Genomic DNA, 19,010 nt, shown 5'->3' on the forward strand with positions numbered 1-19,010 from the left:
TTGTAAAAAATAAATAACTGAAAAGTGGGGTGTGCAATATTATTCAGCCCCTTGGAGTTAATACTTTGTAGCGCCATCTACAAACTTGCGACTACAGCTGTAGCGCCACCGACTTGCGATTACAGCTGCAAGTCGCTTGGGTATGTCTCTATCAGTTTTGCACATCGAGAGACTGAAATTCTTGCCCATTTTTCCCTTGCAAAGAGCTCGAGCTCAGTGAGGTTGGATGGAGAGCGTTTGTGAACAGCAGTTTTCAGCTCTTTCCACAGATTCTCGATTGGATTCAGGTCTTGACTGTGACTTGGCCATTCTAACACTTGGATATGTTTATTTGTGATCCATTCCATTTTAGATTTTGCTTTATGTTTGGGATCATTGTCTTGTTGGAAGACAAATCGCCATCCCAGTCTCAGGTCTTTTGCAGACTCCAACAGGTTTTCTTCAAGAATGTTCCTGTATTTGGGTCCATCAATCCTTCCATCAATTTTAAAGGGGTGGTTCACCCATTTTTTTTTTATTTTCTGTATGAGTTCTACTTACAATTCTAGGTATTTTCTCCATTGGCTTGTATTTCCATTTCTGGCACTGAGCGGCGCTATGCTGCACGCTCAGTGCCTGTCACATGACCCCCTGGAGCTGTGGCCGCCGGCATCCTCTGACGTCCCGGCATTTCCGGGCTCTCAAACAAGACTGGTACGTCACAGGATGCCGGCGCCACTCAGATTGAGTGACAGGGCTGTGGGCGGTGACTACCGCACATCACAGCTCAGCATCGAGGGGAGGATCCGGAGGACGTCAGTGTGGAGCCGGCTGAGCGTCCTGCAGATGGTGAGGCACGGGGCGCCAGTGTGCAGTACAGGGGGGGGGTTCTTCAGCTGAATCCCCCCCTGCACGTAAGTATGTGATCACACTGTCCACCCGCCCGCTCTGCTGTGATGTCAGGAGAGCGGCCGGTGTCGGGCAGTGTGATCGTGTGCTCCTCCCAGCAGCAAGACGCTGACAGGCATGTCACCGCTGTGCTCTGCCATCTGTCCTGCTGCATGGGACCAACTGTCTGCACTCTGTCACCTGCACCACAAGTCACAGAGTGGAGACAGTTTGTGACAGAGCACCTCTTCCCCCCCCCTCTTCTTTCCTCACTCTCTTCTCCCCCCCTCTCTATTCCCCCCCCTCTCTCTCTTCTCCCCCCTCTCTCTCTTCTCCCCCCTCTCTCTTCTCCCCCCTCTCTCTTCCCCCCCCTCTCTCTCTCTTCTCCCCCCCTCTCTCTTCCCCCCCTCTCTCTCTTCCCCCCTCTCTCTCTTCCCCCCCTCTCTCTCTTCCCCCCCCTCTCTCTTCCCCCCCCTCTCTCTTCCCCCCCTCTCTCTCTTCCCCCCCTCTCTCTCTTCCCCCCCCCTCTCTCTCTTCCCCCCTCTCTCTCTCTTCCCCCCCCCTCTCTCTCTTCCCCCCTCTCTCTCTCTTCCCCCCCTCTCTCTCTCTTTCCCCCCCTCTCTCTCTTCCCCCCCCTCTCTCTCTTCTCCCCCCCCTCTCTCTCTTCTCTCCCCCCCTCTCTCTCTTCTCTCTCTCTTCTCCCCCCCCTCTCTCTCTTCTCTCCCCCCCTCTCTCTCTTCTCTCTCTCTTCTCCCCCCCCTCTCTTTCTCTTCTCCCCCCCTCTCTCTCTCTTCTCCCCCCCCCCCCCCCCTGGCATGGTCAGTACAGAAATCTCTCCATCGTGGAGGGGTGAGAGGGAGTAATAAACATGGAGTCCCTACTGTGTCTGTGTATTTATTTCTAATAAAGTATTTTTCTCTGTGTGATGTGTTTTTTTTTTTTTTTTTAAAACCCTTTGTTGGAGATTCTTAATGGTCAGGTTAAACTTGGCCTGACATTAAGAATCTCGAGCTTTATACCAGCTGGTAAAACATAGCTGGTATTAACCCCTTATTACCCAGCATGCCACCTGCCACCAGGGCCACTGGAAGAGTTGGCTACAGCGCCTGAAGATGGCGCTTCTATGAAAGCGCCATTTTCTGGGGCAGCTGTGGACTGCAATTCGCAGTGGGGGGCCCAGAAAGTTTGGGCACCCTGCACTGTGGATTCCAATCCCCAGCTGCCTAGTTGTACCTGGCTGGACTCAAAAATTTGGTGAAGCCCACATCATTTATTTTTTTGTTTTTAATTATTTCATGAAATTCATGAAAAAAAAGGGTTTCTCTATATTTTTGGTTCCCAGCCGGGTACAACAAGGCAGCTGGGGGTTGGGGGCAGCCCGTAGCTGCCTGCTGTACCTGGCTAGCATACAAAAATATGGCAAAGCCCACGTCATTTTCTTAAAAATGTTTTCAGGGAAAAACCTTTATAAAAAAAAAAATGCTTCCCTGCATTTCTATTGCCAGTGAAAGTAACACCAAGCAGCGGGGGCTAGCAGCCAGTAGCTGCTTTGGTTACCCTTAGCAATATAAAATGCAGCGGGAGCCCACAAACAATGTGTTTTTTTTTTTTTTTTTTTTTTTTTTTTTTTTAATGAATTTTTTTTTAAAAAAATCGGCATGGGCTTCGCCCATCGAGCACCAGAGCATTTTACTGCTCAATTCATCCCAAGTAATCAGATGACTCCAGTGTCGGCCGATTTACTTGTTCTGTGTCCCCCTGCATCCATCGCAGCGTGTACGGGCTGTGAGGTAAGCGGAGTGGAGACACTGACATGCTCTGCTCTGACACATAGTGTGCTGCATGTCACTATCTTTCTCCACTCTGGCACTTGTTGTGCAGGTGACCGGATGCTACATGTCACTAACTGTCTCCACTATGGGACTTGTTGTGCAGGTGAGAGTGTATACAGTTGGTACTATGCAGCAGAAATCACAGAGTGGGGCAGTTAGTGACATGTATCATCCGGTCACCTGCACAACAAGTCCCAGAGTGGATACAGTGACATGCAGCACACTATGTGTCAGAGCAGAGCATGTCACCAACTTGCTCTGCTCTGTCACCTGCGGTGCTGCATGTCACGTTTTTGCCGCGATTTGGTGCCTTTTTTGCTGCGTTTTTGCTCACTGCGTTTTTAATCAGTGCACAATGCCATTAAAGATTGTTGATGAAAAAAAAAAAAAAGGTCTGATGTCATTTCCTTATTCAAAATGTTCATTGTATGCAGGAGAGCAGACAGCAGCTGCAGAACTACAAGGCTCAGCATCCTCCATCCAGGACTGTATGCAGTTTTTTACCCAAAAAGAAAAAAAAAATGACATGGGCTTCGCCTAATTTTAGTGTCCAGCCGGGTACAACTAGGCAGCTGGGGATTGGAATCCACAGTGAAGGGTGCCCAAGCTTTCTGGGCACCCCTACTGCGAATTGCAGTCCGCAGCCACCCCAGAAAATGGCGCTTTCATAGAAGCGCCATCTTCTGGAGCTGTATCCAACTCTTCCAGCTGCCCTGATGCTGGGTGGCTAGCTAGGTAATAATGGAGTTAGGGCTAGCTGTATATTATCAGCTGGCCCTAAGCCCGAAATTCATGGTGTCACGCCAATATTAGACATGGCCACCATGAATTTCTAGTAATGATAAAAAAAAAAAACACAACACACAGAAAAATATTTTTATTAGAAATAAAACACAACACAATTAGTGACTCCATCTTTATTGAAATAAACCCCCCTCCGCAGTAATCCTGGGTCAGGGTCCCGCGCCGTCCAATCAGGATCCAATATCATCTGATCGGTTTGCTGGAAGGCAAAGCGATCAGATGATGTCAGGTTAAACTACGTGAATCACATGACACATCAGCTGATTGTATAATCGGCTTTTATACAATCAGCTGAAGCATCAGTGCAAAAAAAAAATAAATAAATACTCACATCTGTGCTGATTACCGGCAGCTCCTGCAGCGGAGTCTGATCCTGGCCCATCACTGCAGGAGCTGCCGGTAATCAGCTGATGAAGTCCCCTGACGGCAGGATCAGCTGATAGCCGGCCGGGCGCGAAAAAGCCGGCGACACCACGAGAATCGATCAGCTGATGCGTCAGGTGACTGCATCAGGTGATCCACCGCCAGGTCCTGCAAGCTTCGTACGTGCCTCGGGGAGACTGCACACAGCCAGAGCGGCGGTACCGAGACAGGGGCTGGAAGCAGGCATGGCACCGGGACCCTGCAGACAGGTGAGTATGACATACACATACACACACACTCACTGTAATATATACGCAGACACACTGTATATACGCACACACACTGTATATACGCGCACACACACTTTCTTCCCCTGGCTGTGTAGAGCTGTTGCTGTCTCTGTATGATTGATCTCAGTGCATCCACAGGGAAGAGGCAGGGAGGAGGGTTTGGGTGGAGAGCAGAGTGGGTGTATTAGACACAGTGGGTGTGTTAGATAAGCCAGACACCGCCCTAGAGCCACAAAGAATTCTGGGACTTGTAGGAACTGAACACAGGAAGTCAGAGGAGAGATTAACCCCATCAGAGCTGGAGCCAGCAATGACCGTGTGTTGCTAGTGCACAATAAAAGGTAATTTTGCTGAAAAAACATAATAGATGTGTTGAGGGGCACATATTAGCAAGATTTATCAGAAAAAAAAAAATCAGTTTTGGTAACTGGACAACTTCTTTAAGCATCTTCCCTGTCCCTGCTGAATCAAAGAAGCCCCAAACCATGATGCTGCCACCACCATGTTTAACAGTGGGGATGGTGTGTTCAGGTTGATGAGCTGTGTTGCTTTTACACCAAACAAATCGCTTGGCATTGTGCCCAAAAAGTTTGATTTTTGGTTTCATCTGACCAGAGCACTTTCTTCCACATGTTTGGTGTGTCTCCCAGGTGGCTTGTGGCAAACTTTAAACAACACTTTTTATGGATATCTTTGAAAAATGGCTTTCTCCTTGCCACTCTTCCATAAAGGCCAGATTTGTGCAGTGTACGACTGATTGTTGTCCTATAAACAGACTCTCCCACCTCAGCTGTAGATCTCTGCAGTTCATCCAGAGTGATCATGGGCCTCTTGACTGCATCTCTGATCAGTCTTCTCCTTGTTTGACATGAAATTTTTGAGGGACGGCCGGGTCTTGGTAGATTTGCAGTGATATGATACTCCTTCCATTTCGATATGATCGCTTGCACAGTGCTTCTTGGGCTGTTTAAAGTTTTGGAAATCTTTTTGCAACCGAATCCGGCTTTAAACGTTTCTCCACAACAGTATCACGGACCTGCCTGTTGTGTTCCTTGGTCTTCATGATGCTCTCTGTGCTTTAAACAGAACAGTGAGACTATCACAGAGCAGGTACATTTATACGGAGACTTGATTACACACAGGTGGCTTATATTTCTCATCAGTCATTTAGGACAACATTGGATCATTCAGAGATCCTCAATGAACGTCTGGAGTGAATTTGCTGCACTGAAAGTAAAGGGGATGAATAATTTTGCACGACCCAATTTTCATTTTTTTTTATTTTTTTACAAAAGTTTAAAATGAGCAATACATTTAGTTCAACTTCACAATTGTGTCCCACTTGTTGATTTCTTCACCATAAAATTTTTAATTTTTTACCTTTTATGTTTGAAGCCTGAAATGTGGGAAAAGGTTGAAAAATTCAAGGGGCCGAATACTTTCGCAAGGCGTATGACTGTAGAACAGTATTTAAATAGTGTGCACTATTCAGCCATAATATAAACCCCTTCGTAGCTGGCCATCTTTTCCTTATCCCAGTTTCATTTCTTTCCGCCCCTTATTCCAAGATGCCTAGTTTTTATTCTTCCAGCCACATAGCCATATAAGAGCTTGTTATTTTGCTGGATGAGTTTTTAATGACCCATTTATTTTACCATATGATGTAAATCAAAAAATTATTGTTGAGTGAAATTGTGGAAAAGCTACAATTGCACCGTTGTTTTTTCGAATTTTGTTTTTATGGCATTTATTGTGCAGTAAATTTTACCCGACAATGTACCGTGTTTTTCCAAAAATAAGACACTGTCTTATATTTTTTTTGCCCATCAAATAAGAACTAGGGCTTATTTTTGGAGGAGGTCTTATTTTTAGAGAAACACGGTTGGGAGTAAGTTTACCCCCCAAAAAAGCAGACCCCCCCCCCACTTCCCAGGAGACTCATACTCACCAGACCAGGACGTCTGCGTGGCTCCCAGGTCCTCCCTGTGATCTCCGGTCGGTGCTGCACACCGTTCTCCCCTGCTGCTAGCTGACACGCTGACACACACATCAGATCACAAACAGCAGATCACACACACAAACACAGCAGATCACACACACACAGCAGTTCGCAGATATACACAGCAGATCACACACACAGCAGATCGCAGGCACACACAGCAAATCGCAGGCACACATAGCCGATCACAGATACACACAGCCAATCACAGATACACACATCGGATCGCAGGCACACACACAGCAGATCACACACACAGCAGATCACACACATCCGATTGCAGGCACACATCCGATCACATATACACACATCCGATCGCAGGCACACACAGCCGATCACATATACACACATCCGATCGCAGGCACACATAGCCGATCACAGATACACACATCCGATCGCAGGCACACATAGCCGATCACAGATACACACAGCCGATCACAGATACACACATCCGATCACATATACACACATCCGATCGCAGGCACACATAGCCGATCACAGATACACATCCGATCGCAGGCACACATAGCCGATCACAGATACACACAGCCGATCACAGGCACACACAGCCGATCACAGACACACACAGCCGATCACAGATACACACATCCGATCACATATACACACATCCGATCGCAGGCACACATAGCCGATCACATATACACACATCCGATCGCAGGCACACATAGCCGATCACAGATACACACAGCCGATCACAGATACACACAGCCGATCACAGATACACACAGCCGATCACAGATACACACATCCGATCACATATACACACATCCGATCGCAGGCACACATAGCCGATCACAGATACACATCCGATCGCAGGCACACATAGCCGATCACAGATACACACATCCGATCACAGGCACACACAGCCGATCACAGACACACACAGCCGAACGCAGACACACACAGCCGATCGCAGAAAAACACAGCCGATCGCAGACACACAGCAGATCACACACACACTCACATCACATCCAGTACTTACGGCCACAGGGATTGAGAGCAAGTCACGTGTCCGGCCGCAGGTCCTGTTCGACGTGCCGCACCGCACTGCCTCTCAGGATTCTGCGGCGAGAAGAGATCGGTGTCGCTGGATGAGGTGAGTGTGTATGCGATCCGATGTGTGTGCGATCCGATCTTTGTGTGTGTGTGATTTGATGTTTACGTGTGTGCGATCTGACTGTGTGTGCGATCTGACTGTGTGTGTGATCCAATGTTTGTGTGTGAGATCTGATTGTGTGTGTGAGAGCTGATGTGTGCGGGTGTGTGATCACTGCAGGTCCTGCCGCTCAGTGTCGGGTGAGTGTAATTGCCGGGTGCCACTGTGTATAATGAAGTGTTCTGCAGTACATGTATCTTTTTTTAGCTGCATGGACACTACATTATTGATCCGTGGCTAGGGCTTATTTTCGGGGGAGGGCTTATATTTAAGCCTTTCTCCGAAAATGCTGAAAATCCCTGCTAGGGCTTATTTTTGGGGGAGGTCTTATTTTTGGAAAAACACGGTAATTCTCCAGGTCTGTATGATTGTGACACCTGTAGAAAGCATTAAGTTGTGTCGCTATTTCCTCAGAAGTGTGTTGATTAAAAAATTGCAGATATGGCGTTTTGATTTTTTTTTTTTTTTGTGTAATTAGTCTATGATTAAAAACGGTGGTGCACAAGGGCACTGCGACTGTGCTATTTAGATGAAGCTGTCAATGATTGACAGTGGCATTTATATAGATAAACGGCACTGGTCGAGGCTAGTTTTGATTGCTACTAGAGATGAGGCTGGAGGTTTGGGTTCGGAAACCAAGCTCCAAAAAAAAACAAGGTTCAAGCGAGTGACGAGTACGAACCACTCAAGCGAGCAGCGCTGTGCTTGGGGTATGAGTGATGCTCAGCCCTGTGCGAGCTGCTTGCAGTGTTTGGCTCACATATGGGGTAAAATGTGCATGATCAAATGTGGTGCACACAAGACCCAGCCCCCCCCCAAAAAAAAAAAAAAAAAAAAATTAATAAACCCCGCTCACTCTGTCCAGGAAATGTTTTGCTTATGGGCCATTAGCAAAACACTTTCGGGGCAGGGTATTATATATATATATATATATATATATATATATATATATATATATATATATATATATATATATATATATATATATATATATATATATATATATATATATATATATATATATATATATACATATATATATACATACATACATACATACATACATATACATACATACATACATACATACATACATACATATACATACATATATAATATTTTTTATTTTTTTTTTTCCTGAGGGGTTTGTGTTTGCAGACTACATCTGATCACGCTGATTTTACCCCAAATGTAAGCCGATCAAACACTGCAAGTGGCTCGCACAGGGCTGAGAATCACTCACACCCAAGCACAGTGCTGCTCGCTTGAGTGGTTTGTACTCGTCACTCGCTTGAACCTGAACCTTGTTTTTTGTTTTTTGGAGCTCAGTTTCCAAACCCGAACCTCAAGCCTAAGGTTTGTTCATCTCTAATTGCTACAGTTTTATAGGCAGATGCGTATCACAGTCAACTCCATACACTTACACCTATACTGGGCGCGAAAGGGGTAAAAACCACCAACAGTAGAAGTAAAAAAAAAAAACATTGATTATGACAATGGCACGAGGTAATGTATTAGCCACAGAGAGACTGTCAATTTTTGAATGTTGATGGGTTAAAAGTAGGAAACAATTTAAAATATAAGGATCTAAGTGGTTTTGATAGGGCCCAGAATGTGATGACTAAACGACTAGATTTGAAAAACAGCATGTTTTATGGAGTGTGCCCAGTATATAGTGGTTAGTACCAGTGATGAGGGAGCTTGCTGGCCACTGCTCGTCAGGGTACCGTGCTCGGCCAAGTATCATGTCATCAGTGAAACATGAACACAAAGAGCCGGCTCTCTTCACTGAATGAGCACCCCAGGGACAGCAATTTGCACTGTATGGCTCTCCAGGGGATAAAAATTGTTTTCGGATGTAGTGTGCCAAGAAAAAAGAAACATCCTGCCATCCCTCCCGCCAGAAATGCTCTTTTTATGGCCAGACTGCCCAATCATTGACTTCCATTATACCTTTTACTCGAGGGTCTGACCTGCTGGACTGGAGGATCGAGCATTTTAGTGCTCGCCCATCTCTCATACCTATCTAAAGTGGTCCAACATGCAAACCAGTGATCGTGAAGACTCATCGATGCGTGTGGAAAGAGGTGCTGTAGTGCACACAATATCTATATTTCTATGATATAGTATAAACTGGGTGTATGCAAAGATCTTATATACAATATACCAAACCCCCCTTGGTAAGACACAATTAGCAGGACATGACTTTATATTAAAACTTTTGGGTTATTGAACAATTAAGGATGGGGCACATGCTGCAAGACACAAAATGCCAAAAGAAAGGCACTACAAAAGTGCCCTGCACCGCAGATGGATCGGATTTAATTTTCATATAAAATGCTTCTGTTCTCTACATATCTTCTTTCTTCAGACCTTGTCGTAGCATTTTAGACTGTAAATGAATCTGTACAACATCTGAATAAATTGCTATTATAAAGCTTTGAAATCAACTTCCAGGGGTTGAGCTCAATGGGCAACAAAACTGTGTGACAGCTGAGATGAAACAAACCTCACTCGTTAGATTACAGCGTGTCATGCCGAGTGAAATACGGTATCAGCCTTGGATAATACAAATGCAAAGAAATTGCATTTAATCAAGTGCAAAAAAAAAAAAAAGTTTTTATAAGCTTTTGGATAAAATATACTTAGCAGTTCGGAGGCATGTGGAGATAAGAGGCTTCTTATTGTATGTGGCACTGGTTATCAGTGTAACGTGTATAATGGGAATAATGGAAGCAACCCATGTGTGTAGAGAATGTCAGGGAACATGTTTATGTACATGGCAAGAGCTGACGGGTAAAGAACATAATTGCCTCCGGAGCTACCAAAATTACTTACTTTTTATACTAAAAGATGTCTGTGTAGAGTCATTTATCCCAATGTTGATTTTGTTTTTCATAAATCGAGCCTAGAATACTTGAAGATATCATACAGCTACCATAACCTTTCTCTCCCAGCGTTGCCTGGCTTTTTTACCAGTGACACTGCTTCCTTTTACAGCCAAAAGGCATGTGACCACTGCAGCCAATCATTGGCTGCAGTGGTGTCTAACATGTCACTGTTAAGGCTGCTGCCTTTTTACATGTCTGCCCGCCTGAAAAAGCACACACTACCACTACTAAGCTCTACCACCGCTGCCGCCCCCTCTTTGATAAGACAACACCAGAGCAGAAGACTGTTTCCATTTTCTTTTTTTACCTTTCTTTTTATCTCTAAATTTGGGGTGCGTCTTATAATCCGGTGCGTCTTTATAAAACGACAAATACGATACTCCTATGCCTTAAAACAAATAATCCTATTTCACAAAAGATGTATTCAAGATTATAAATTGGGTTTAGTCATCTATATGTAACCAAATGTAATGGAAGTGTCTTTGACTTAAAATTACACATTGTGATATACGGCTTGCAGAATGTGATTCCAGATCCTGCAAAATCCTGTGGCCCTTATAAACCTGTAAGAGGTTCACCAGAAGGAAAAACCTCCTTCCCACAGAAAGACGTGGATTTGCACAGCCATGATACCATTGGTGAGTGTTTGGTGTGATCGTGTACGGCACAGTGTGGAGAACGTAAATGGTCATGTAGAAATGGCTTATTTATGTATCTTATATGTCTTCACTAGGAATGATTGCAGTTGATAGAAATGGAAATATTGCAACCGGGACCTCCACAAATGGAGCCTCTCACAAAGTCCCGGGGTATGTGAAAATTTCTCTGACACCTTTACATTACAATAATATTTTAGTGTTGTCAAATAGGCCGTCTCCATGTCTCACCATTATTTGTGCATGTGGAAAGTGGCTCTGCTCTAAAACCAGATGCTTAGGGGCCCTTTGCACACTACGACATCGCAGGTGCGATGTCGGTGGGGTCAAATCAAAAGTGACGCACTTCCGGCGTCGCTCTCGACATCGTAGTGTGTAAATCGTTTTAACTACGAGTACCGAGTGCAAAAGCGTCGATATCGTATGATCGGTGTAGTGTCGGTCATTTTCATTATTTTGGCTGCTGCTACGGTATGATGTTGTTCCTCGTTCCTGCGGCAGCACACATCGCTGTGCATGAAGTCGCAGGAGCGAGGAACATCTCTTACCTGCGTCCCGTCTGCAATGCGGGAGGAAAGAGGTGGGCGGGATGTTTACGTTCCACTCATCTCCGCCCCTTCGCTTCTATTGGACAGCTGCCGTGTGACGTCGCTGTGACGCCACACAACCCGCCCCCTTAGGAAGGAGGCGGGTCGCCGGCCAGAGCGACGTCGCAGGGCAGGTAAGTGCATGTGAAGCTGCCGTAGCAATAATGTTTGCTACGGCAGCTATCTCCATGATATCGCACATGCGACGGGGGCGGGGACTATCGTGCTCGGCATCGCAGCATCGTCTTGCGATGTCGTAGTGTGCAAAGGGCCCCTTTAGTCTGTTTTTAGATTCACAGTGCCCCTATCGCTTACCCTGATAGGTAAAACCGTAAAATCCAGACTGTCAAAATGTCTGAAAAATGCTTAAAGCGAAATCTTCATTTTAATTTTTATTTCATTAATCCAATAGTGAATAATGAAAATAAGCAACTTTGTAATATATGTTATCAGACAAATTTGCTTCTTTCTCCTTCTGAACGGAGTTTTCATTCTCAAAATTCTCAATTAAATTCTGAATTAAGTGGCTCAGATATCTCATTACCGTAAGTGAAACATCCCGGCATGTGGAGGATCCCTGTGTACGCAGCAGCTTGGAGGGAGCACAGTTGCTAAAATCATCAATCAATCTTTGAAATTGCAATTTATTAATATGATGAAAGCTTCCTTTTATTTCTAGCCGGGTGGGAGACTCGCCAATGATCGGAGCTGGATCTTATGCAGACAGTTCAGTAGGAGGAGCAGCAGCCACTGGAGATGGGGACACCATGATGCGATTCCTACCCAGGTGATGTGACCGCGAGCGGTTATGGTCTGGATAGATTAAATGTTAAAAAAAGGTTTTATAAGGAAACTGCTTGGTGAGACTGTGCCTAGATACATTGAAAATGAATGGTGCTAACCTTGTGGATTGTGGTGTAATTAACATACATTGAAGTAAAATGTCTGTTAGGTTTTTCTATTACTTTTTGTTATCCACATGCAACATTTTTTTAGAGATGAGCAATTAGATTTGTGTTACCTGGTCTTGCATTAAGTTCAGTCCTCCATGGCAATCGGCAACCACGTGTGAGGCTTCCTGCATTCTCACAGTGTGCGTTGCGGTGCTTGGTAAGTGCCAGAGACTCAGTATGATGAGTGCAGAAGCTAAGATTGGCTGCCTCAGAGGACCAGACTGGTCAAATCACATAATCAAATTGCTTATCCCTAATGTATCTCTGTATAACTGTGTCCTTTAAATATTTACATGTGGATGTATTAAACATATGTGATTAAAGGAAGTCTGTTGGCGGGTTTTTCCTATTTACACTGAGAGCATGATATAGGGCCAGAGACTCTGATTCAATTGATGTGCCATTTGTATCACAGGACTGCTTGTTGTAGTTTTCAATAAAACCAGTGTTTTATTATCTGGAGATTATCATTTTAGGACTAGCTGTCTTTCTGCTCTGTGTAAGGGTACCTTCACACTTAGCGATGCAGCAGCGATCCGACCAGCGATCTGACCTGGTCAGGATCGCTGCTGCATCGCTACATGGTCGCTGGTGAGCTGTCAAACAGGCAGATCTCACCAGCAACCAGTGAACAGCCCCCAGCCAGCAGCGACGTGCAAGCGACGCTGCGCTTGCACGGAGCCGCCGTCTGGAAGCTGCGGAGACTGGTAACTAAGGTAAACATCGGGTATGGTTACCCGATGTTTACATTAGTTACCATTGCACACCGCTTAGCTGTGTGTGCAGGGAGCAGGGAGCCGCGCACACTGAGCGCTGGCTCCTTGCTCTCCTAGCTACAGTACACATCGGGTTAATTAACCCGATGTGTACAGCAGCTACTTGTGCAGAGAGCAGGGAGCCGCGCACACTGCTTAGCGCTGGCTCCTTGCTCTCCTAGCTGCTGTACACATCGGGTTAATTAACCCGATGTGTACAGCAGCTACATGTGCAGAGAGCCGGAGCCGGCAGCACAGGCAGCGTGAGAGCTGCAGAGGCTGGTAACTAAGGTAAATATCGGGTAACCACCTTGGTTACCCGATGTTTATCTTGGTTACAGCTTACCTCAGCTGTCAGACGCCGGCTCCTGCTCCCTGCTCGCTTCATTTGTCGCTCTCTCGCTGTCACACACAGCGATCTGTGTGTCACAGCGAGAGAGCGCCTTTGAAGAAAACAAACCAGGGCTGTGTGTAACGAGCAGCGATCTCGCAGCAGGGGCCAGATCGCTGCTCATTGTCACACACAGCGAGATCGCTAATGAGGTCACTGCTGCGTCACAAAAAGCGTGACTCAGCAGCGATCTCGGCAGTGAGCTCGCTGTGTGTGAAGCACCCCTTACTCTGCCCCCAACACTCATTATTAGCTTTTCTATCAGTGGAGATGGTAGGGTTGATCTGCAGCAGACAAAACAGTGATTATGTGGAAACTACACTAAGCAGCCATTAAGTGATGATTGCTCTGTCCCTTCATCATGCTGCAGATATGGTTGCAAAAATCTGTTGACAGATTCACTTTAAATATACAAAGTATGATTGCATAGTTTTTCTTCTGTTTTTTAACAAATTGCAAGATATATTGCATTATAGCACAATAATGGATATTATGTACAAATTCTTAACAGTTATCAAGCTGTGGAGAATATGAGGATGGGCGCAGACCCCACCACTGCGTGCCAGAAGGCTATTACTAGGATTCAGAAACACATTCCAGTCTTTTTTGGGGCAATCATCTGCGCCAACAATACAGGAAGTTATGGTGAGTTTACATGTCATGTTAAAGAGGACCAATCACCAGGATTTTCCTATATAAACTGAAGCCAGAGCTATACTGGTGCTATCATGCTGATTCTCTACATTCCTTTAGTTGAGAGATCGGATGTATAGTTTCTGAAATACAGACAAGTAAAGTTTGTGAAATACTGTTATTTGATTGATAGCAGCTACAGAATATCTTATAGGTGGGTTGGGTTTTGCTAGTTATTTTGTGCCAGTGTGTGGGCGTGCCTGTCCTTCCTCCCCCTGTTTTTGTTATTACAGGGGGAGGAAGGACAGGCAGGCAGACAGGGGTGGAAATAACTAGCAAAACCCGACCAACCTGTTAGATATTTTGTAGCTGCTATCAATCAAATAACAGTGTATTTCACAAACTTTACTTCTATTTAAAAAAACTATACATCCGATCTCACAACTAAAGGTATGTTTAGAATCTGCATGATAGCGCCAGTATAGCAATGGCTTTAGTTTATATAGGAAAATCCTGATGGTTGGTCCTCTTTAAAGAAACAGAAATGGCATTTCTTAACCTAACTTAATGTGTTCAGTTACTAAAAGGTGAGATTAGTCACTGGACCAGGAATGATCTTCTGATTTGTACTGCTCTTCCTGGCAGAGAACAGTTACTATTAGCTGCTATATATACTGGTATCAGAGACACTGTGCGATAATAAAGGGAACCTGCCAGCGAAAAAAATAGTATTAACCTGTAGCCATAGTGGTAATCTGCAGATAACTACAGTTTTATAAATATCGCAGCCTGATTGTTAGTGTAGCTAATGGGAGAAAATGAACTTATATCTTCCCTGCACCCGCTCACTTCCAGTCATCAGGGCTGCGGCTGTTAACAGTCAGTGCTTAGTATATAGTGATCGTGCTGTAATCACTCGCCCTGCTTGCTGTCTATCCTACTCTGCACCCATTGACCAGGATGTCAGTCAGGGAGTGGGACAAGTGATTATAACGCTCCTATACTACTAAGTACTGACTGTCCCTGTTCTACCCTGATTGTGACGGGGTATGCGGCAGAGCAGTAAGGGACGCCAGGCCAAGGAACAATCCAAAGGGCTTTATTGGAACCACAAAGATAAAGCACCAAACATAAATATAGATCTTTAAAGTCTACAAGGAGTCCACAACAAAACAAAAGATCCAGGGGCACCGCCCGGTATTCCGATGCCAGGGAAAATATGGCAATGGTCCTTACGAGTTCCTTGAGTCCAACAGGGTGAACAACAAAACACAATCCCACGTGGCCACTGATCTCCAGTCTGTAACAGTCCATACACAGGCTCTAGGATCCAGCCTCAGCTATAGATCCTAGTCCTTCTCCAGCCGAGATCCAACTAACTGACCTAACATGGGTCTCATTGTTCTCTTCTCCTGGGATCAGCCCCTTAGGTGGGCAGAAGAGTCCAACTCCGCCTGGACACTTGATACATTAATGGACTTTAGACTCCTGGCTCTGTTCTGTTTACCAAGTTGTGGATTGGAGCAGTCCCATGCTGAGAAGAACTAACAATCCCCCACCAGTAGTACATACAGGACACTCAAGGAGAGACAGAATATTACAACATGCGCACAGGCGGGGGAGGGACACTCTGTTACACTGATGACTTGAAGTGATTGGCTGTAGGGAGAATATACCCTCATCTTCCCCCTTTTTACACCATAACCAGTCAGGCTGCAACATATGTTCACAACGTTATTTACCAGCAGATTACCACAATGGCTACAGCTAAATAATGTTCTTAGCTCCACATTCCCTGTGATGAAAACCCATTACGACATCCTGAGTATGAATAACTTACTTCCAGCAATGCATTCAGTTCCCATACCCAATATTATATACCCAGCTTCCCAGGCTCCTGAATGGCAACTATTGTGTGATTGCGAGCTGCTGCTTTGCTTTCGGTGCAGTTCTTTGTGTTTATCAGGCAGAGAACAATGAAGGGTGTATGTAAATGACAGGAAATCCAGCACGGCTTGCGGTTGTAGGTCAGGTGTCACGCAGTACATGTTTCCTTTTATTAAAATAAGATTAGAAATATTGGGATTTTGAGCGATATTAAAGGTAATCACTGCAGATCTTCACTGAAGCATCACTTGCTTCATTGTGAGTTGTCCTGGATTATGAGGCTTTATGCCTTACAACCTCATGGCTTATGTGGTTTTACATTTCTGCGAGAAGTAGTCTAAGTCTAGTCATTAGAATTATCCTGAATACACACAACATTGTCTTAAAGAGCTGCCAGCAGGTCAAAAGTGACCAGATTTTTCTCTTATTTTATTTCTGATGCTCCTGAGTAATTAATAATATTATTTTTTTTTTTTTTAATCCACCATGCTGTTTCGGAGATACTGACCTTTTTATTTAATGCTGATCTGCATGGTCTTTGACAAGTGGGCTGGCTCGCAGGATTCTGTTGTGGCATGTGTGACGGGGTATGCGGCAGAGCAGTAAGGGACGCCAGGCCAAGGAACAATCCAAAGGGCTTTATTGGAACCACAAAGATAAAGCACCAAACAAATATAAATCCTTAAAGTCTGCAAGGAGTCCACAACAAAACAAAAGATCCAGGGGCACCTCCCGGTATTCCGATGCCAGGGAAAATAGGGCAATGGTCCTTATGAGTTCCTTGAGTCCAACAGGGGGAACACGAAACGCAATCCCACATGGCCACTGATTTCCAGTCTGTAACAGTCCATACACAAGCCCTAGGATCCAGCCTCAGCAATAGATCCTAGTCCTTCTCCAGCCGAGATCCAACTAACTGAACTAACATGGGTCTCATTGTTCTTCTCTCCTGGGATCAGCCCCTTAGGTGGGCAAAAGAGTCCAACTCCGCCTGGACACTTACAATCTCCCACCAGTAGTATACAGTGTACAGTATACATTCAGGACAGTCAAGGAGAAGACAGACTATTACACCATGAGAAAAGGCGGGGGAGGGACACACTGTTACAGCATGTCTGTAGGCTGCTCAGGAACGCCCCCTCGGTATAGACCATAACAATTAGCACTAAATAAATGGCCCATATTCCTGGAATTTAAAAAAAAAAAAAATACGATGGCGAATTACTGTGGTAATGTAATAATATAAAGTAAGAGCTAAAATTGGCCACTATTGAGCTGGTGAAAGGTCCTCTTTAAATAAGATCACACACAATAGTAGTAGAAGCACAACCAAAAGCCTCCTCTGTAAGGGATTGTTCACATGCCTCACATTTATTGCACAAATTTCAGGACTGAAAATCTCATCCATTTTTTTTTCTTTGAAGTTATTTTGACTGCAAACACAGACCTCTAAATTCATTTTCTCCCGTTCCTTATTGAAGCTTTAGTAATTTGCCCCTTAACTTTAAAAGTGCATGCTTAAAGATTATCTTTGTGTTTTTTAAAGGCAATCTGTTACCAGATTTTTGCCACCTAATCTGAGAGCAGCATAATGTAGGGGCAGAGATCTTGATTCCAGCAACGTGTCACTTACTGGGCTGTTTAGTGTAATTTTCATAAAATCACTGATTAATCAACAGGAGATTATCATTACAGGACTACTTGGCCTGCTACCATTAGTTCAGCATATTCATGACCTTTGTATAACTGCTAGATCTGCAGCAAAAAAAGGTAATTTTATCAAAATGACAGCAACCAGCTGAGAAAGTGACACATTGCTGGAATCAAGGTTTGTGTCACTACATTATGCTGCTCTCAGATGAGGGAGCAAAAACCTGGTTACACATTCCCTTTAGATAGATATTTTTTTTTTTTTTTTTTTTTTTATATATTATACTCCTCCAACAACATTGTTTATCCAGATTTGTTATATATATATTCTACACAGATCCATGAAATGCAATTTTTTATTTTTATTTTTTGTTTTGTATTGTTTTGGTGTATTTCACTCCAGTCGTTGCCTGAAGTAAGGTTTTTGGCATTGTTTTTTTTAATTATTTCCGTGCAATTGACGACACACCTGCGACATATCAAAAAAGTCGCAAATTTGGTTAAAGACAAAAAATATATAATTTTTTTTTTTTATTTTGCTAATTTATTAACTGCCTGTGCCATCTTGATCAATTTGATGCAATAAAAACTCTAAAACAAAGTGGCTTAAAAAAAAATCACCTGATGAGTTGTGCCCATAGATACGTGCATGAACCATTTAGATTAATGTGGATGGTTGTAACATGTATGCCGTGTGTGACTATATCATACAAGTGTATGGGAAAGCTTCGGCTTGTCACTCACTTTAGATATGTCAGAGCTGAACAGATTTATTTAGCCCTGTTCTTGTTCTTCTTTCATCTATAGGTTGCGTTTGCAGATAAGAGATGCCAATATGATCCCAGCAATAGTCATGAGGACGGGGCAGATTAATTCAGACAACTAATTCTCTGCTTTGGCAGTGGGGACAGCGGTAGCCTGAGACACTCCATGTAGACCGAGCTGACATTTGCAGTGGCTGAATAAACATTTTTCGACAAGTAGTAATGTATTGATTATCACATGAGGGGGGTGGGAGCACACAAACTGCTCAGTGATTTCAATCTTCTTTTTTTTTTTTTTTTTTTTTATAATCTCCTTAAAATACAACCTTTTTATTAAGTGCATTGCATCTGCTCTACAGTTCCCTCTTCTCAGCCTTCAAGTTGAGGATTTTTTACTGCAGCATTTATTTACCTACAGCAAATAGAGGGCAGCCGTTATAACCTGCTGAGGCCAAGGAACTAATGCACTAGCAGGTGCAGCAAGACCCCCAATAAGGTGGAGGCATCACAG

General features: G+C 44.3%; 1 protein-coding gene across 2 annotated transcripts in view; it reads left to right on the forward strand.

The window, feature by feature from the left end:
- Window positions 1–19,010, forward strand: part of AGA (aspartylglucosaminidase) — a 41,349-nt gene that overhangs the window by 16,182 nt on the left and 6,157 nt on the right. Inside the window, exons 5-9 of one of the 2 annotated variants that reach the window (XM_075334810.1) lie at window positions 10,744–10,861; window positions 10,957–11,032; window positions 12,146–12,253; window positions 14,077–14,210; window positions 18,543–18,612. In XM_075334810.1, coding sequence (XP_075190925.1) covers window positions 10,744–10,861; window positions 10,957–11,032; window positions 12,146–12,253; window positions 14,077–14,210; window positions 18,543–18,559 — 453 coding nt within the window. In that variant the 3' untranslated portion in view covers window positions 18,560–18,612. Of the gene's footprint in view, window positions 1–10,743; window positions 10,862–10,956; window positions 11,033–12,145; window positions 12,254–14,076; window positions 14,211–18,542; window positions 18,613–19,010 lie in introns of those variants that run through there. The other variant, XM_075334819.1, reaches the window with a different exon arrangement.

Source organism: Anomaloglossus baeobatrachus, chromosome 1 (assembly GCF_048569485.1).
Source record: "Anomaloglossus baeobatrachus isolate aAnoBae1 chromosome 1, aAnoBae1.hap1, whole genome shotgun sequence".
Lineage (NCBI taxonomy): Eukaryota > Metazoa > Chordata > Amphibia > Anura > Aromobatidae > Anomaloglossus > Anomaloglossus baeobatrachus.